Here is an 18,793-nt window from a genome sequence, read left to right on the forward strand (position 1 = left end):
GAAGGTAGAGGTGAAATGTAGGATAAACAGTGCTACTGCAGAAATCTCATAGTGAGCAGAAGTGTGTCAGGGTATATTTGGTCTGCAGTAAGGTAGGTACTCAGCAAACAAACTTGTGCCTGTCAGTCTTCCTAGTCCGCTTGTTAGAGATGTTTGTTGCCAGTCACTTCATAGTTGTAAGTGTTTGGTGATAGTTTATGGAGTCACTAGGCAACATTTTGAAGACAAACACAAAATATAAAGGCATGCTTCATCTCTGTAACCAGATCTCTTTCTGTGCTTATCAGTCCGGTAGGACTTGGCTTAAAGAAAAGGAAAAAAAAGTTTTTCAGAGCTTGGAATCGAAGAATGGCAGACTGTCAGACCACCTGCGGGCGTTATAATGCTACCGAGCATTTGTGACCCAGTCCCGTGAATGCTCTGGCAGCAGCAGCAAAATCTGTGCTGATGGGAAGGTGTCTCTCCTCCAGGCAGTGACCCATTTTCACAAAACTTGTCAGGAATTCAATTTTTAGATGTCCTTGAACAGACTGATATTCGAGCCTGTTCACCTGCAGTGGAGGGCAGATATACACAGATCTTCCAAGCCTGACATCCACAACAAACACGGGTATCGACCAGGGAACCAAGCTTTTCTTGGTTTATGGGCTATGGCACCCGAGTATTAAATATTGTCTAAAAATAAACAAGAACCCTCCATTCCCCCTACACCACTGCCTCTTTTTGGAAAGACAAAAATTTCTTCCATTTGAGAAATATCAAAGACGTTGCCTTCCTCCACCCAACAAAAGCATCAACTTTTTTGGTTATGCAGGCTACGGAAATGAGGCTGGCGTTTTATCGCTGCTGAATAGATATTTCACGCTCTGGAGAAATAAAAGGGAAGGCTGTGTCAATGAATGATCCGCAAGTCTTGCGCTTGGGTTTTAGGAAGGACGACCCTCGACGTACCTGCAAATAAGATCCATTGCCCGCTCCGTAATCTCCTGCTGGTTGATGGCTGGATGTGTAATAGCCCATAGTTTTTTCTTCAGCCTGAGTCAGGAAGGCAGGTTAATACTCACATACATCAATTTTTGCTGCTTTTCTAGAATTAACCTTTTTATCTTGGCACACTTGTTTCACGTTCTTACTTTAGAGGCTGGATGCAAAAGGGAAGATGCTTATAGGAAGGGTGGCGGGATTGCGAGATGGTCAGTGTTTGTATGAAAGTTACTGTGTTTGACAAAATTGTAGCTGCTGTGAAAGTAATGAGAGATGTCAAATCTGAAAGCAGGTAATACATCTGTGGAATTGTTTTCATAGCTCTGTGTATTTGTGTTAAGCTCAAAAAATGGCTTTCTAGTTGGGCATTTCGCTGTGTGGGATAGCGCCAAATAGCTTCTTCCCTTCATTCTGAGTCAAATCGTGAGGGGTAAGGGCAGGTCTGAGCATTTGCGATACTTAAAATGTCAGTATAGTAAAGGGCAGTTGGAGCAAAGACAGTTGTAGAGGGTGGGCATCCCTTTACTTGTAAGCTCTGTTCGGTGATAAAATTTCTGCTTGCAATGCTGCTGCCTTTGAGTTTCGGTAGGAAACTTGAAGACAGATTCTTCCTTTTCTGTTTGATTGTCTTGTATCAATTTATGAATGACTGTAGTGTGACCAAAGCAGAACGAAGTCTTGCTTTTAAGAAAAGCTGCTTTGTTAAAATACAGTAATTCTTTTGTAGACAGACTCTATAGCTTTGAGCTACGACTCTTCAGAACATCCTGCCTGAACCAATTACCCAACAAATGTGTTTAACGTACATCTGGAACCTTCCCCAGCGTTAACAGGGGTTTTGCTGGGGGGGGAAGTCTTCCCATGCTTTGGTGAGAGAAGGGATGTGGAGTAAAATGTTTTGTATTCTGACAGTCAAAACTTCATGCATTTTTTTATACATATGTAGTAAGGTAAACATCAGGATCTGTTCTTACTGGATTTTCAAACAAGAAAACATGGCAACTCTTTTGCAGCCAAGCAACAGGTTCATTTGAGGAGCTGCCAATTGCTGTCCCCAGAGCATATTCCTCTGGGGAGACAAGAGCAAAGTAGGTTTAAGAGTGTGTATGGAAAAATGGCTTTCAGAGCTGTAATTCTTTGTGTCCTTCTTGTATTCTGGTAATTCTTGGCCTCTCTTCAAAGCGTGTGTACCGTTCAGCGTTGTACGACTGGGTTTCCCTAACGTGACTGCCGCTCCTTGCATCAGTAAGACGTCTTTCAGCTCTGCGGTAGTAGGTGTTAAACACAGCAGCTGATTCTTGCCTTGAGGTGTGAGAGACGGTCTTCCTTTGGGTGCAAGCGAAAGGAGGAGGAGAGCAAGAGTGAAAGAAATGCTTCGATGCCTGATACTTTCAGATGCTAAATATATAGCTTGGCACAGCGTAAGCTGATCTAACGATTAGCCACTGCCAAAAGAGTAAGACCCACTCTGGTTATTTGTGCTCCATCTCCCTTGTGCTGGTTGCTCTTTTTTTTTTCCCCCTTTTATATATTTTGATAGGATTAGTTTTCTGCTAGCGTGACTCCCTGATCGGTCCATTGTAGGTGGAGGTGACCACCGGCGCTGGCTCAAGGGAGGCCGTGTGAACGTAGCGGGATGGAGGAGGCGGCACCTTCTGCCGGCAGCCGCTGCCCGGCTGGGAGCGGTTTGCGCTCACCCGAGCCAGGGAGCCCGCTCCTGCGGTAGCTTCAGGGTGACCGGGGTGGGGGTGGCTGGTACAAGAGGTGGTTCTCTCACTTTCCATACACTAATGCCAGTGTTCGCGTGGCCATGTTATAAACGGGATCAGGGATCTGGTTGAAAGCTAAATTTTGTTAGGTCCATCAGCTATGTGAACTAGCATCGCGTGCATCTGCAGAGTCAGCTGCTGGTTCAAAGGGAGGAATGGGATGGTGAAACTGGGCAGGGGAAGGAGAGGCATCAATGGCAGCTCAAGTTGAATTACAGCAGCGGGGGGCTTCAGCCTAAAGCTAGTGTCAGGTTGTAGTGCCTGTGGGCTTCCAAATCCTTCCATTCAAAAGGACGTACTAGTCTACAGAAAGCTTATTTTGTAAGCTCAAATAAAAATTTGTTTTTGCTCATAGACTCTGCATCATTTTGGAACTTTGTTTTTCAAATTAGGAATATTGCAGTAACCCTTCTCTGTGCAACTTGAATGTTATGGTCTTCAGTGTAGTTTGAAGACCTTGGGATATATTTAAATCCAAGCTGTGTATCTCTAAAGTGATAGATTCCAATGGGACTTTTGCATTGGTTTAAAACCAAAGGATTGGTCTTACGATGTAGCTTGAATTAAGAGCTTGGTCCTCTTATTTCATCCCCTCCTACCATATACTTGTCCTCCTGCTTATATTCATCTGAGTTAAATTGACTTACTGAGTATTTTTAATCAGTGAGCTGAGTTGCTTTAGCCGATGATCAGACAAGCACCGGAGTCTGCTCCAAGGGCAGAAATGTGGTATACCTTTCCCAAAGAGACTGGAAGTTGTTAGTTTGGCTCAGCTTTTAATGCAACTGTATTGGGTTATATGGGAGTAACTTGAAAGACATTTATGCTGGTAGCAAAAGTTGTGTTAAGTTGTCTTATAGGTGCTTTTTCCCCCCGTAAATCATCTACTTCTGTGCTCAAAATGTAACAAACCTGTTGTGACTTTTTCCAGAGTATCAACCGTTCCAGACCAATACGCTTTCTCACCCTTTGTATGGAGTAACAGAGACAGCTAATGTCAGATTTGCTAATGCTGTTCGTAAGAGTAATTTATTTGTATTTCCTATTTCAGTTGCTCTAAAGGTTGGAGATGAGGATCGTCTGCCGACTTGTTCGGCTTTTTACTGCCGCAATTTGCTTACAAATCCCAAGGGATTTGTTGAATTGGTCTAGTCTTTATATATTTCTACAAATCTGTTTGCCTGATGTTAGAGTGATGTTATTTCATGAAGACTTCGCTAGAGAGAGATGTTTTTGGTCTGTTCTTAAGAATCACAAGACTCATGTAGAAACTTCAGTGTTTTCCAAATATTTTTGGGTTTCCATGAACAACCACCTCAAAAGTCTGGCTTTAATAAAAAATTGCTCTTCAAATTGCCAGATAATGGCTCCGTTCTTTCAAAAGACAGGCTAACAGATACGGAGTTAGTGCTCTAAGGAGCCTTTAGGAAGGGGACCAGCTGCTTTGAAACCAAGACTGCAGATAAATTGTGTTATTTGGGGGAGGAGAAAATCAAAACAAACCATAAATAACTCTCCCATGTTAGTCATTTTTGTCAGAATCTTTTTCAGAATGAGTCGGGAGAGATCAGCTCTTGGTTTTGGGACAAGACAGCCGGCATTTGACGATGCGTAAAGCAGCATCTGAGCCTCCGAGGTGTAATTTTTTGTTAGTTGAGCGCTAGGTGCTGGGACTGGCCGTTAGCGTAAGTAAGTGATCAGAAAGCAAAACTTGAAGCTTGCTGTTGTCTTACTTCCAGTTTCATAGTTTGAGGTTTGGAGTAACGTATTTGAGTACCTGATAAGTTCTTCATAAGGTCTGTATCAGTTCAGGCTTTGGAAAGAGAAAATAAAAAAACTCTGTTGCACTTGCTGGAGCTTCTGGCAACGACAAAATACATACAACTGTCTGGACTTGTAGACTTTCGCTATGACTAACTGGGTAAAAAAAAAAATCATTTATACAGTGTGTCTTGCATGTTGTGGAACACTGGCTTTGCGTGGTAAATTGGCAGGTAAAATATGTCATGATACAAATGCACATTGCCTTCAAATAAACCACTTTGGATTTCAAGGCAAGCGTTACCTGTGTGAAGTTTTTAAGAAGGGATAAATGGAAGAGCTGTAGTTTAGAGGGTGCTGTAGTTTTTGACGAAGTGGCCTAGCTACAGTGACAAAATGGCGGAGAGAAGTTATTCTTGGGAAGTGAGAAAGGCGGAAATCGAGTTGTCACTTTAGAAAATGTCTCAATAAATATTAAAGCTAGGAAATATTAACTTTCCACTCTGCTCACGGTACCAACTTGGCATTCATTAAACAATTTCTTCTAAAAGAACAAATGACTCGTGTTGTCCTAGGTGATCTTGGTTTTTTGCTGGTGCAGGGAGTTGCTGGGAAGCGCGCGAGTCGCTGTTGGCTACCCCCGGGACCAGGTCCGGGTCAGAAGGGTGCACTGTCCTCTAGTTTCTGCTGACAACTGGGGATGGGGTGCATCCGACTGCTGGAGCCCTGGGGTTTGTCTCTGCCTGGCACCAAGAGGTTATTTCTGATAGGACCGGCAAGGCCAGCTGCTGTCTCTCAAAACCAGAAGAACATAAACTTTTTTCGAGTGTTCTCTTAATGTTTCTGTTATACTCCCACTGCTTTTGCCTATGCTCAGCTTTTATTTCTTGCAGTCACAGGCTTCCCCCTTTTTTTTTTTTTTTTTGGTCTGTCTGTCCATGAGTTTCTATACACCATGCAGTTGTAGGAGATGATCCAGTACCGTCCCTGCAGTCTTGTCAGGAGTATCACCAGCTTTCTGAATCTTATTTTCTTTCCCACTTCTAATACCCTAATAGTCTTCTGCTCTCCTACTACAATCATTCTGCTCTGTTTGTTACCCTATAGGTAGGATTTTTGGCGCTAACATCTGCTTGCAGGACGCAGTCACAGGGGTGCAGCCGTTGACTTGTGTCCCTGGGGAAGAGCAACCCAAGGCGGTTTGTCTGCACAGGGGGTGAGAGGATCGCTGGCATTTCTTGTCATTTTTCAACAAGCTAACACAAGGGGTTCAAAGTACGACTGTTTGCATGTATCTGACATTTTTCAGTCAGAAAGCACCTCATATTTTCTGTCATACTTGATGTTAAAATGTAGTCTAAAACTTGCCAGCGATGCAGTCCACAAGCCTGTGGTTTACCCAGCTGTGGCAATATGTAGTAGCATCTGCCTGCTTTGAAAGACTTCATATCCTTCAAACTTTCTCTTCATAAACTAATTAAAATAGCAATATTTTGCTGAGATCAGGTCTTTTTTTGCTGGTGTGCTTGTTCAGATGCGTTGTGTCTATATGAACATAGCCTTTTGATCCAAGGTAAATTGAGGCTGCTGCGTAGAAAAGGGATCTCGGGTCTCCCTTTTGCTGGTACAGTTTTTTGTATAGGGCACATAGAGGGCACTGATTCAGCTCAACACAAATCGGACCAAAAACCAGTTTGTCGGGCAGCTTTTCCGCTCGCCCCTTGGCTGTGCTACCCTGATGAGGCGAGTGCTGGCCCAGCTGGAGGAAGGGGACAGGACACGATTGCCCCTTCAGCGGCAGCCTGTCTCCGTTTTGGCTGCACGCCCCGGTCCCCAGGCTCCCTGGCAGCCCGTGCGGATCCAAATCCAGGCGCCTGTAGTCCTGCCTGCCTCTGCTGAAACTTGCATTGCTGCTGCCGTGGGCCGAGCCTGCTCGGGGAGCTGATGTGGCTGAACACGAACTGGTTTTGTATCTGGGTTGTTCATCAGGCAGTGTAATGGGGGGAAACACAGCGCACTGCTGGATTTATTTTTTTTTAACATGCTACCTAGCTAAAGTTGAAATTCTTCCTCAATACTAATGGTTATCCAGCAGCACTATGAACTCGGCCCGTTACATAGGTGGGATGACCGGTTTCATACAGTCTGCAAAACTCAGCAGTAATTTGCAACTCAGCTTAACAATAGTTTTTCTGGACCCATTTAGAAACAATGTGAAATGTAGTTTACGTTATTCTGCTTACCAGAAATGGTCATAAATGTATTGAGGTTGTATATATGGACATAGATCTGTTTCAAACCTATTAAGCCTGTGGGGAAGCTCCTTTGTAGCAATGGAAGCTGTCTGTTCATCCTGCCAGTACTGAACTCCGTGTCCTGGCAGGAATACCGATCATCGCGTACCCGTTGCTCCCTTTCTGTGGTCCATCAGAGCCTCGTGTTCCAGGGAAGGGGTGTATGTGGCGAGTGGCGGGGAGTCTAACATGTAGTCCTGAGCTTTACACTTGAACAAAATAAAGCTTGATTTTTATTTATTATAATGTAATCCATTACAAATTAGCAATCGGAACAGAAAACCTGTTCGAAGTCCTGAGCTTGCAGGCGGCGATTGTGTTCTTTTGGAGCTGGTGACGCACAGCTGAAGTGTAAAAGCACGATCTCTGTGATGCAGATTTATGAAAAAGATGTTGAACTCATTGAAAACCCTCGCTCAACCAGGGGGTGGAGAACACCTTTAACTCGAATGTTTTACTTTTTTGCAAGTATATTTGAATGTTTTGATGATATAATTTTTAATATAGAGTGTATGATGTTGAAATATATTCTGTAAGGATCCTCTAATTATGAAATACCTCTCGCAGGGTATAACTGACCTTCAGGCATTCTTTTCAAAGGTCATGAGCACGGCAGTGGGTGTCACAAAAGTGCTGAGCCGCATCATATTGCGGAGCTCGGCTCTGTTCAGTATTTCCCTGGATGTCCTTTTGACCAGTCTTTAATGAATAAACTAAATTATGGACGCACTTTAGGCTTGCGTGTTCATTTAAAAAAGGAAAAAAAAAAAAAAAAGTTGTAGAGTAAAGCACTTGTTTGCTGGAGATGTTAATGCTGTTTCCAAGTGTCTGGTCATTAGTATTGTGTACTCGAAACTGTTGTTTTTTTTTTTTCTTGCTTAATACTCAAGATTTTAAGTAACTTTTATTAATCTTGGAAAAGGTGCATACAGAATAAAAGATGTTGGGCTGGCTTTGGCTGAAAATGTGGTTAAAAAGATTACCGTGGATTATGATTAAGTTTACCCAAAATTTTGGCTTTATCCTATGAAATGGCAGAACTTCTAGGAATGTCCAAGCTGTTGTTTGAGGGGGGTGTGTGTGTGTGAATTGAAACGTTAAGGGATATTATTAAAATTGCTTGAGAGTGTCCTTAGAATTGTTAAGCTGAAAAGCTGAATTTTTAAAATATTCATTTAAAAGAAACTGTCTTGCAAATGAAATAAAAAACTATAACCATGTTTGTTCTTGTTTTGCAGACCGTGAGGACCAATCAATTCTCTGCACGTAAGTGAACACTTTTCATTTGGGCATTTTTGGAAATCTGTATTGCGAAAGGGGTCTTTCATCCAGCTCCAGTAGTCAAAACTTGGTCTTTAATCTTGACAGGCAGTGACTAATGGTTAAAGATGTAGCATGAAGTCATATTTAATGTGGGGATATTCTTTTAATACTGTAATTCACCTTATGGAAAGTTTTATAGGCATGTGCCACTTAAGAAATGTAGTTTAAAAATGTCAGTCAAGAGATCTGAATCAGAAAAAGCTTTAAAAGGTGTAGATCTGTCTGAAATGCTGTGCTGTAACTGCGCGGTGTGTGGCGCCCGAGGGGGACATGAATCAAAAGTTGGCCTAGAAACCCCGCTGATCAAGAGCTTAGCTTTGGATCTGCTTCAAATGGGAGAGCTCCGAACAAGTTGACACTGAGGTTTCCTTTTGCTTTCCCTGCGTGCACCTGAATTTGCCCCACCCAGGAGCAAACTTCTGGCTTCAGCTTCAATGTCTCTGGGATCTGGAAATGCAGTGGTGAGGTAGTCAAAGAGTACGAATGTGCTTTCAGGCTTGTGATACTACCGAGCTTATCTGTCTTTGGGCTGCTGTTAAAAGGGATGATCCTCTTTCCTTTCCTCTCCCGCACAGGCTGTGTGTTCCTGCAGCCTCTTGCGCTAGCATTGGGGTTGGCAGCCAACGTGATAAGCCAGTTCAGGGAGCAAAGCTGGCAGAAACCCGACCTCGCCCCAAAATGATGCTTTTCAGCAGTTCAGTTCCCTGGGTCTGTGGGCTCAGAGGAGCGCTAGCCTGAAGCAGGAGGTGTGAACGTGCAGGAGGGAAACTGTCCCTGTTGGTAGCAGCCTGGGGGGTTCGGATGGTTCATCTGTGTTGTGAAACCGCACCTTGGCTCCGTTCTGAAACTGCTTGCAGTTAGCAGGCTTGGGTATAACTTAACATATTCAATTATCTGAGGGAGAGAGGGAAGGTACGGTAGCTTGCGTGCCTCTGACTTGGGTATGTGATCAGTTGACCATGCTGTGTGCCAGTGCATACCAGCTGCATTGAGGCCATAGTTTGTGAGGATGCCTGCTTCCTGGAATAGCTCGATGGTTAGATGATTTGCTGGAAAGAGACCTGGGTTCAGTTTCCTTCTTGACATGAAGGGATTCAAATCTTCATCTCCTGCTTCCTACAAAAGTGCCTTCACTCTCAGACTATACAAGACTGAAGGTGGATCCTTTCAAGCCATCCTTTTTTGATGCTATGAACACAAGATTCATGGGGCCTAAGGACACAGAAGCAAATACAGTTCTGTAGCTAAGATGCAAGTTGATCCAGTTAACACAGGCTTGTCTAGGTCTCTGGTTCCTGCTTTTAGTAGGACTTCTGTTTTCGTGTGATGACTACTTCATGTGCAATGTACAAAACAGCCCTCAAAGCAGGGATGAGATCCCAGAGCGAAAAGAAATGCTTTGTTCTTGTGTGTTTGTGGATGCTTCGATGGTATGTGCTTGCCCCAGGTGAATTTTTTTTTTGAAGTAGTTTCATGTTTTGTGCCTATGCATGAACCTTGCACTCCTTTACGTGGTCAGCCGAGACCACAAAGGTTGGAATGGCAGTGCTGCAGGTTTTAGTGAATGTCTGATCTGTTCAGTTGCAAATTGGAAAGCCTTTAAGCTGTCTTGCCTTCAATTATGTTATTACCTCACCTGTAAGGTTACCATAAGCTTTTGATCCTTCTGTACCAAATAGAGAATTGAACCCTGTTTTATATCTGGTACAGCATACTTCACGGAATATCTGGATCTCGTGATAGGTTCCACATCTTGGCTAGGCGGTTGATAAGCTGCTTGCTGTACGTCCATTTGCAGAGAGAAGCTTGCTTCCAGATGGTGAGGGGTAGGGAATGGACACATGTCCTTACAGTCAGACCTCAGGAGAACGCGACCATGTCCAGTACTGAAGTCTGGAGCTGCTGGGGACTGGTCTGAGGGCAGTGCTAATAGTAAGACCCTCAGAGGTGGCCCTGAGTTGGACACGTAAAATGTTTGGTGACAAATCTACTACTCCATGTAAAATTTCAGAAGCTGGTGCTAAGAAGCAGTGACCAATAAATCTCCGAAGGATTTCAACACTGTCCTGGAATCCTATCACAAAACTAAGTATTGAAACTATTAGTACCATGACACTGGGCAAGTTTTGCCACTTTTAGTTCAGTGTCTTGGTTGTACCAGTGTTAAAGGCTACACTTAACAGAAGTGTGGCAGAGTCTTAAGGCTGAGTTTGAGAGCAACGAATTCCAGGCTTTATTGGCTGTCTTGCCGCTTTAACTTGTGTTTCTTACTGAAGTACTTACCCAGCAGCGTAAAGAAAAACAAGGTTAAAAAGATCAATGTCACTGAATATGGTTTACAAGGAAATATGAATTCCCTCAGTAATGTGGGCGGATCTGTGGCCTCAGAATTAAGGGTAAGGCATTGTATCTGCAAACTGGATGTACAGGACTGAAGACCATCCAGTCTAGGTCTTACCTTTTGAGAATACGAAGACATGTGATGTGACAGATGCTAGGATCCAAGGTGTTTCTGTTGTCTTTGAACACCAAAGTTCCATCATAGCCCAGGAGACCTTGTTAACGCTGTCTAACCGTCAGCACCATTTTGATGCTGACTATAAAAAAGGATAGTACGGGTTACCAGACTGTTCAGGTTAATAAACACATTTCTCTTAAAATAGATCTGTCTTGGGCTGCTTCTCAGCTCTGTGTCCAATTCAGAGAGAAGTGCCATCAAAACCATTTGTATTCCCCTGCATGTGTCTTTTGAACAAAGAGACTCTAAAGGCAGCTGCCTGCTGCGGTGCTGTCCCTGACGAGGTTTCCCCCATGGGCTTCATGGGAGAGCTGTGTTCTTTTGTCAGGTTTGCATTATAAACTCAGTACTTGACATCGGGCTGGCTGGGATGTTAAATCCTCTTCATGAATGGGACAAGGCCATGGCAAACTCCCTTGTGTAGCAGGCTAAAAGGAGGTCTCGTGTGTTGATCAGGAGCGGGCTGGTGTCCAGGACTTCTATTGCACTGCTCATTCTGTGGTGAAGAGGTAAACTGTGTGTGTTTCCTTTCCGTGCCACTGGTTTTACAGGTCTTAGACTAAGGCAGGAATAAATAAGGTGGAAGGAGTGTGTCTTAACCGCACCGGAGGTGGTTTCAGAAACTCCTTTGGCAGTTCATAAAAGGCTTGAGACATCTTCTCATTCCAAACTTGTTGTCTCAGGACCTGGATCACCTGATTGACCCTGATCTTTAGTAGAGCTGAAAGGCCTCGGAATACTCTTTTCTCCAGTAGGAGTGATTCAGGCTAGCTAGTGAGAAAGAAGACATCCCTTGACTTGTGCACTTAAGTGAGCGGACAGCTGCCGTGTGCCTGTCGTTCTTCTGTCTCCAACTGCTTTGGCCATAATTGTGTACATCTGGAGATAAGTCTCTCCAATTGCTTGATGAAGGTCCATCTGGTCAGCATCTTCACAGATCTCCCCCTGCCTCTAGTTGATCAAGTTTCCTGGGTTTTTACTGTCCATGGCCTTTCGAGTAGGGGGCCAGGTCAGCTCTCAAGTGATAACATTTGAGTGACACCTTACCAGGTCTCTGGATCCAGCCCCCTTTTCCTCTTGACAGCCGGGAGTGCTGCTCTCAAGGGCATTCCTAAGTGTAAGATTGGTGCCATTTCAAGCCTTTGCGTTGGGTTTCAGTTCTTCCTCTTCAAAGACCGTCTCGGCACTTTTCCCAGATGCCTGCCTTTGTTTAGTTCTAACTTAGTGAATGTCCGATCCATTCATACTTACCTTGGAAAACCTTTAAAGTCTCCTGTCATCAATTTTGTTATTACCTCACCTGCAAGATGACCTTAAGTTTTTGATCCTTCTGGACTCAATAGACAACTGAATCCTGATTTATATCTGGTACACATGGTATTTTTTACACTAGGCGTGAAAGTGTGCAACTTAAATCTGGGGTGAGGCTGTTTCGTTGTGTTCCCCTGTCCAGATCTTTAGGAAATACCAGTCTGTTTCCCCAGAAAGGGCTGCAGTTACCTTCATGCAGTCACTATTTGAGTAAATAGCTAGCTGTGTCCAGACAGGTCATGAAACTGCAAAGGTGTTCAGTGTATTTTCTAACATTGTTAAACCACTTTTGTAGCTACGTTAAAGAATTTCTTATCTCAGAAGTTATGTAGACACTTGGAGACTTGTTCACACTTTGCTTCGGGAGCAATAGTGCCTACTGATCCAGGTTGGTTCGGCATTTGGTAGAGAGTAGCCATTGCATGGCAGGACAGTACGCAGGTGGTATACCCGTTGAGAGAAGGTGCATGCAGGTGCAACTTCTTGAGGAATACAGACTGCTGTGAATTATCGTCATTATTTTTCCCCTCAAAGAGAATTGTGCTGAACCTGTATTCTATTGAAAGGCTGCAGATACAGGCATTCACCTAAATGCCCTGTGTGGAGCGGGCTAGCCGGATGGATGGTTCTCCAAGCATGCCTCTCATCACATCTCGTTATTTGGAAGGTAGTGGGATTACTTGGAGGTTTCCTGTCTCAACTTCACCACCTGCTGATGTTCCATGAGGAGTTTGGGGTCTGACATGCCCTAAAGATGAGGAGTTTTGCATAAACTGGTGATCTTAGTTAGTAATGTTTTTCTCAAAGTCAAACTTAATACCTGGAGGGGAAAAAAACCCTGCTGCTGCATTTTCTGGATGCTTGTCTCAGCAGAACATCTTGTCCTTCACCTAGCATGGAAGCTGGCTCTTCAGGAGGGTATTACTCAGGCTGCCAGCTGATGGGGCTGTCATTCAGTTCTCCAGTCCAGACGATGCCATAGAGGACTTGTGCTGTTGCTGTAGAAACAAGAGATGTCTCCACCATAAAATGGTGTGCCTCTTCCTCTCTTTTTTCTGTTACCTTCTGTTCTCTTCCCTTTCTACTTTCCCTTTCTACTCTCCAGCTTTTAAGGAACCGAATATAGACAATTGCATTGCTGCAGAGACTAGATTACAGGGCTTTATTCTGAGTTAGTGGCGTGTAATCTTACGGGTATTCATGAACTGACTGCCTTTCTTCTGGTCTCCTGTTTGTTTCATTGTGCTCCCTCCCGTTTCCCCCAGCCACTCTGTTCTTGTCAATTGGTTAGTGCTTGAGCCCTGGGGACGGAGTTGGTAGGAGAAACTTTATAATAAGTAATTTCATTAAAGAGAGGCTTTCCTCAGAGTGAACCAAAAGTCATTTTCCCGTGTCCAGAAGGATTCTATCTGCTTTGTGGTTATAACCCTGATTTCATCAGGTAGCAGTGATGTGATTTCTCATGGGCCCTTCAGCTTTTCACCACCTGAAAAACCCAAATATGTGCAGGGTTGCATACACCTGCAGTTCCTGAATCCATCGGACACGTTATCAGACGCTGCTGAAAGCCAGATTATTGCCTGGTTAATGATGAGATGGGAGGAGCTGAATGAGCCATAACGGTGATAATTTCTTTTTAGCTTTGAAGTTGGGTGGTTTAATCTTGGGATGCTAACCACGAACAAATTGTTGGTAAGGTTGCTGGAGCTCTCTGTTGCTTTGTGTTTTAGTTCATCAAGCTTTCAAATAAAAAGCCAACAAGCAAGCCCCAAACCCAGCGCTTCTCTGGGAAGCTAGGCTTAACTAACTTCCATCTAATCGCTCCCCCTTGGTTGGAGTACAAATGTCAATTTGTTCAGGATCTTCGGTCTGTGAATCCTTAGCTTGCTGAAAAGAAAGGAAAATATAGGTAGTTCCAGCAACTTCATGTTCCTGCTAGCTTATAAGTACATTATCAGCCCATATTAACCCAGAATCCATAAAAAATCAATTACAGAGCAGTGGTGCTAACCTTGCAATGTGCACAGACCTCCCTGTACCTTGTTCATCTCTGTAAGATGGGAAGTTGTAATGAACAGCTTTGCAGGCTTTTTTTTTTTCTTTGAGAAGCTGCGGCTGCTGACATTTTGCTGAGTTTTGTTGTTTCTCTTTGATTATTGCTTTCTGTTAATGTTCAGTGGGCATGCCAGGCTGTTGGAGGCTGATGACCAAGATGAAGAAATTTCTGTTGTGGTATACTAGGAATCTGAGAAATGTTCAAACCTTTCCTGGCTTTGTTGTCTTTAGCTGCAAGGCGACTTTTGGAAAGTCAAATGTGAAAATGTGCTATGCTGCACTTTTTTTAAGCTAGTATGTTCTAAATTGGAGAAGCTGACCGCAAGCTTATGGTATTCTCAAAACGGAGACTGGGCTTGATAAACAGTCGTTTAGCAGATGCTTGCAGCCATACAAGGATATCTAATCTGAATTGGCTTCGGTAGGAGTGGTGGGGTGTGGAGGGAATAGAGGCTGCTTATGAAAGGACAACAGCAGCAAATACCAAGCATTTTTGTATACAACCTCTGGCTGGAGTCCAGCTTGTAACATTCCCTAGACAACTGGTGGTGAGATGATGCGAAGCATCTAGAGAGAAACGAAGGAGCTATAAAGCAGCCTTGTAAATAGTAAAGCCAATTAGGGACTCTTCTGCGCTAGTCCAAGCTATCAGTTATACCTCTTCCTTTCAGAAAATTAGCCAAGTGATGAAGACATCCTTTTAATTACAGGTCTTGACTGTAAATATCTGTTAATTTGTAGCTGGCAGAAGATCTCAGTTGTGTCTGAGAATAAGTGTCTCTTCTGTTCTTTGCAACTGCTGTTGTGAGAGGGACAAAAGACCGTTGTTGGGGCTCTTACTTACGCAGTTACTTACCTGTACAAACAATTTAAGTGCATACTTTCATGTTTTGGTGCCTTGTGTAAGCAGCTGCTTTTGTATGAACCGAGGAGTTGCTGGCCACGGGACCTGTGAGCAGCAGGTCGGGACTCCTCTGTCTTGTGGAGTCGGGCACCGAGGAGAACTTGCCCAGATGCCAAGGTGGTGGTGCCACTTCTCCTTTGCCGAAGGACCTTCTGCTTCCAGGTGAACTTCTCATCCCAGGGCTTGTTGCTGGTCAGGAATGATAGAAATAGACTGAAACTCCTAGGGCAGGGGAAAGGTTTGAGTGATCCAGGCTCCTAGCATGGAAAATACTGGTTTGTTTGGTTAGTTTTTCAGTAATTTAAATCACAGAGATGATCTGTAATGGGATGGATGACACTAACTGCATCTGACCACCCTAATATATTCCACATGCTTATCTTCACAAATATTCTTAGTTTGCAGTAGGGACTTTGTGCACAGGTAGCAAGATGAAGAAAAGTTTATCCTGGAATTTCAAAACTTTATTTGTACACGTGGTTTTGTGTCCTTCTGTCTTAGGTGGCTCACGGCACTACGCTTTGCATGCCTGCGTAGCCCCTGATCTGCTAGTGAAATCAGTGGCTAGCTGGGTGGGGGTGGAAGGGTGCCAGCCCTTGCAGTGGGACTTCAGTAAGCAACTTCTAAACTAATTTGACGTCCTTAAAATCCAGAAACTCATTTGCCAGTTGAGGAAGAGGTGGTGTTGCCTTGTCCTGCCATACTGAGTGCTATAGCTATCACAAGAAGATCATAGAATCGTTAAGGTTGGAAAAGACCCTTAAGATCATCAAGTCCAACCGCTAACCCAGCGCTGCCCAGTCCACCACTAAACCATGTCCTCGAGCACCACATCTACCCACCTTTTAAATCCCCCCAGGGATGGGGACTGAGCCCCTGCCCTGGGCAGCCTGGGCCAGGGCCTGACAGCCCTTTGGGGGAAGTTTTTCCTAATACCCAACCTAACCCTGCCCTGGCGCAGCTTGAGGCCGTTCCCTCTGGTCCTGTCGCTTGTTCCTGGGGAGAAGAGACCGACCCCCCCGGCTCCAGCCTCCTTTCAGGCAGTTGCAGAGAGCGATGAGGGCTCCCCTCAGCCTCCTCTAGACTAAACCCAGCTCCCTCAGCTGCTCCATGTAAGACTTGTGCTCTAGACCATTCACCAACTTTGTTGCCCTTCTTTGGACACGTAGATGCTTCAAACCTGCTTGACAATAAGAAAAGCAACTGTTTCACTACCATTTTCCTTTAGAACAGTAAACCCTTAGACTTTCCCAGACAGTGACCTGTCCCTACAATGCCTGCCGCTGTAAGAGGGCTGTATGGGGAGAGCACACTGCCCTGCTGGCAGTCAAAGACCGGCTCCCAGTCCTGGTTGTTGCCTGTTTGCTTTGTGACCTGCGAGTTATCTCCCGCTATGTTTGTTTTGCCTGGTTTCTGGATGGCAGTCTGCTCGGCAGAGGAAACGCTTCTTACTTCTGTGCAAGATTTGGGCTCGAGTTGCTCAGGGGAAAAAAATTGCAGCTGGTTGAGAAGTCAGTCACTAATTTTTGTTAACCAAATTGTAGCTGAGATAAATTTTCCTGAAGAGTACTTTATTGAAAATAACAACACTACAGCTTTACATGCAATGACTTTTAAACCGCGTAAAAACTTTAAAGTGCTCCTGCTAGCTAAGCTTTTCCTATTTTAAATGTGCTTGAAGCTGCTTCAAAGTAGAAGCTTTGCTGCTCTAGGGAGAAGCGCTTTGACTCTAGATACTGCATAAATTTACCAGTGACTGTCAGATTTTCTTTGACCTGTCTTTGTATCATAGTTTGTAAGGGAGAGATCCTTCAGTTAATTGATGGAATAAACTTATACCTCCAACTTGAGGCTAATGCTGAAGATAGTTTGCTTCCTTGGATGCACTGTTTGGCATAGCCCATGGCTTGGGTTGATGCAGCATTTCAGTTCAGTCTCATCAGGTTTTGGTTCTACTAGGAGTGGAATTGAGACTGAAATAAAGGAGGTGAAGTTATGACCCTACTGAAGTCATTAGCAATGCTGCCATTGACTGAACTAAGGCTAGGAGCTCAGCCAAGGGTTTTAGTTGTTTAATTTATGGTAACACATTAATTGAGTTGCATTAAAACAAGGTTTTGAAAAAGTTAATCTTTAGCTTTGTGATACCATCTCCATTCCATAAATATTGTACATAGTGTTACTGAAAGTTACCTTTTTTGGGCAGGCTGATAGAGGTAGAAGACTTTAATTTATTTTTATAATCCATGTGTTTGCACTCCTGGGAAAGAACTAAAGTACGCAGATGTCATTATTTCTATAAATGAAAAGGACTTTATCCTAAATCTTCTAATTCTTTTATAGTATATGGCAGCAGAGCTATCTAACGCTGTATCCTGCAGGAAATATTTGGCATACTTGTAAGCTCCAGGGAGAGGAGAACTAGGATGTTAACATCCATTAGTGTTGCTTTTGAATGAGAACTTGCATAAAGACTTTCTCTTAAAAAAAAAAAAAAAAAAACAAAAAACAAAACCACCAAACCCCAAAACAACCCACTGTTAGATTTAAAGGCTTTTTAGCGAAAGGAACGTATCGCAAGCTTTCGGCCTTCCTGTGCTGTATGAAGCTTTACTGGTGTGTACGCCAGAAAAGCTTGCTGATCGGTAGACTCCTCTGAAACTGTGTGCTGTCCTTTTAGAAAGCCGACATCTGGACTGTGTTTATTCTACTATTTTCTCTTCACTGGATGTGTCAGAGTGGGTTTTCCTGCTTTAAAATTTAATAAACTTTTTGTTTCTGTAATTTGACAGAAAAGATTATTTCTCTAGCTTTAAAGGCACAATGAATAATGCGTTCCCAAGCTCTGATGACAATAAGAACAAATTGTATTGTTTTAAAATGTAAATGTATATTTTGCTGTGCTGCTTTTCTTACTTCTCTTACCTGCTGGAATAGTTTTAGCATTAAGCACATTTTAATACACATCTAGAAACAGGCAAGACTGCTTTTATTATTGCTTATAGTCATGAATTATGTTAACGTAAGCACTGCACTAAAAGGGAAACTAGAAATGAAGACTTGGGAAGCAAGAATTGGCATCTGAGGTCTTTTTTTCTGCTTATCAGTCTTCACGTTTGTCTTGTATGTGGTGACCCTGGGCCGGGTAAAAATGGGATTTATTTTTTTTTTTTATTTAAGAGTCAAAGTGTGTTGTTCCACTTGCAGCAGTCCCAAAGTACACCCAGTTTTGCGTTGCGTATCGATGGTATCTTGGCAAAAAGGAAACCCAGTTATCCATTAGCTAATTCTCAGAGTAACCTCCTTTGTAACCAGCTCTTCAGGTAATGCCTTCCAAGTCTTGTCCTGCAATGAGCAAAGCTAGCATAGTCAACAAGTTTCAAGGGAACTACCTCTCCTTCTCCAGAAGGTTATGAGTAATTGGGTACAGTGATTTCTAATCTTCCATATTTTGTATTATTTTCTGATGATGTTTGTCTTGTCGGGGGGAAAAGTGGAACGAAAATGGCTTTAGACAGGTTGGTGTAGGTGCTTCCGAGAAGCTGATGCCATCAATAAAATCGAGCGCCTCGCTTAACCCTCTGGTATTGCAGGCCGCAGTCTGGTAACCGAGGCGGGGGTAAATACCCCACGGGGGTCTGCAGAATCATTTTCTTCAGTGTTTTCAGTTAAAAGTTTTCTCCCGCAAAAGAGGCTTGTACCTAGCTCTTGTGGGCTGCTCGTTGTGAGGAGTTTGCTAAGCTGCTGCGAGTGAGCTGCTTCAGTCCCGGTTATTTCTTGCTCGTGGATGGAGAGATGCACAAACTCCCACCTCTTAGCAAGAGGTCGCCTGTGCTAGTGCAGTTGTCCTGGGGGGTTTCCATGTTTTAAGAGG

The 18,793-nt window shown here is 43.7% G+C and overlaps 1 protein-coding gene across 4 annotated transcripts in view; it reads left to right on the plus strand.

The window, feature by feature from the left end:
* Window positions 1-18,793, plus strand: part of MYH10 (myosin heavy chain 10) — a 104,501-nt gene that overhangs the window by 29,272 nt on the left and 56,436 nt on the right. For all 4 annotated transcript variants that reach the window (XM_087751304.1, XM_087751307.1, XM_087751305.1 and 1 more), the window contains exon 4: window positions 8,047-8,074. In XM_087751304.1, coding sequence (XP_087607430.1) covers window positions 8,047-8,074 — 28 coding nt within the window. The remainder of the gene's footprint in view (window positions 1-8,046; window positions 8,075-18,793) is intronic.

The sequence above is a fragment of the Nipponia nippon genome, unplaced genomic scaffold (assembly GCF_047370975.1).
Source record: "Nipponia nippon isolate SJK-2023a ecotype South Korea unplaced genomic scaffold, ASM4737097v1 scaffold_14, whole genome shotgun sequence".
Taxonomy (NCBI): domain Eukaryota; kingdom Metazoa; phylum Chordata; class Aves; order Pelecaniformes; family Threskiornithidae; genus Nipponia; species Nipponia nippon.